The sequence below is a fragment of the Egretta garzetta genome, unplaced genomic scaffold (genome assembly GCF_000687185.1).
Source record: "Egretta garzetta isolate BGI_Z169 unplaced genomic scaffold, ASM68718v1 scaffold67, whole genome shotgun sequence".
In the NCBI taxonomy this organism is placed as follows: Eukaryota; Metazoa; Chordata; class Aves; order Pelecaniformes; family Ardeidae; genus Egretta; species Egretta garzetta.
The window spans coordinates 25,343-26,553 of record NW_009260340.1 but is presented as its reverse complement, the minus strand read 5'-3'; the positions used below and the strand labels follow the sequence as shown (position 1 = coordinate 26,553).

At 60.0% G+C, this 1,211-nt stretch overlaps 1 protein-coding gene across 1 annotated transcript in view; it reads right to left on the bottom strand.

Annotated features, from left to right (window-relative positions):
* The window catches only part of TANGO6 (transport and golgi organization 6 homolog), a 29,708-nt gene that overhangs the window by 8,794 nt on the left and 19,703 nt on the right, over positions 1-1,211 (bottom strand). Inside the window, 1 exon segment of the mRNA XM_035898030.1 lies at positions 6-342. Within this exon segment, the coding sequence (XP_035753923.1) occupies positions 6-342 (337 nt within the window).

Here is a 1,211-nt window from a genome sequence, read left to right as displayed (position 1 = left end):
GGCTCACGCTCTGCTCTTCACTCCTCTCCCTGGGAGCCGAGGGGCTGCTGGGGCTGTGCTGCGGTGGGGCCCTGCCACCCCCTGGGTACGGGGCTTTGCCGGGGATGCCAGCAGGGCTCTGCGCTCCTGCCCCCGGCTTCTTCCCCAGCACACTGTCGGCAGCGGCGCCCACCGTCCTGGGGGAGAAGGCCCCGTGGGTGCAGATGGCAATGCGCAGGTCCTCGGCCAGCTCCTGGGTGAGGGGCTCGGGGTGGGTGCGAGAGAGCTCCCCCAGCAGCGGCACCAGCCGCTTCAGCACGGCGAAGTCACTGGGCTGCAGCTGCGGGCAGGAGAGAAGCAGCACTGAGCATGGCCGTAACGGGGGTTCGCTACCCAGGACGCTCCTGGCAAGGCAGGCAGCCAGCCCAGGGCTGCACGAGCCCCAGAGGCTGTTTCGTAGCCCCCCCCGCAGCACCAAGCCACCTGCCCTCCATCCCCACCCCGCGAGCTGGGTTCCAGGTGCCATGAGCTGCTCTCGGGGACAGCGATGCCCCACGGCCCCAGCACTGGTCCCAGCCAGGGCAGAAGCTGGCAGCAGCCACGACCCAGAAGCAAAATCTGGGCTGTAAGACCAGAAAAGTGATGCTTTAGCAGAGATTTTGGATGACTGTGTGCAAAAAAAAAAAGAAACCCTTGGCCACTGACACCCAAACAGCTTTGCAGCTGCCTCCAAAACCTTTTGCATTCAATTTGCCGAGTTAAGTCGCTCCCATTAACGCTGGAGCAAGAGCGGGAGCTCGCCTGGGAGGGGGCCCATTAGAGCCGCAAGACTCTGGTTTTAAGTTTTCTCCAACTGAATAATCTTCTTTTCCCAACGTTGGGAATTTAGCAATAAGACACAATAAATTATCTTTTTCCATTAACAGTTGGATTTTCCTTTGGGCACGTCCGGGGATGAAGCAACCCTGGCAGCTCAGTGATGTAAGCACAAGCCAGGGTGACTGCTGCACCCTAACGAACGCGCGCTCGCTGATGCCGTGTGACGGCGTAGCTGAGCAAGGTACCGTTTTTACAGAGGATTTCCAAGAACGGTAGAGCCCACGCTGGGAATTCCGTTGTGCTCCGGAGACGGAGCCCGTGGACGCGTCGGGATGCAGCGTTGGTATTTAAAGACGCTGCATGCAACGGCACCGCTCTGTTCAGTGCCTCCTCGGAAGCAGATTGGATTATAA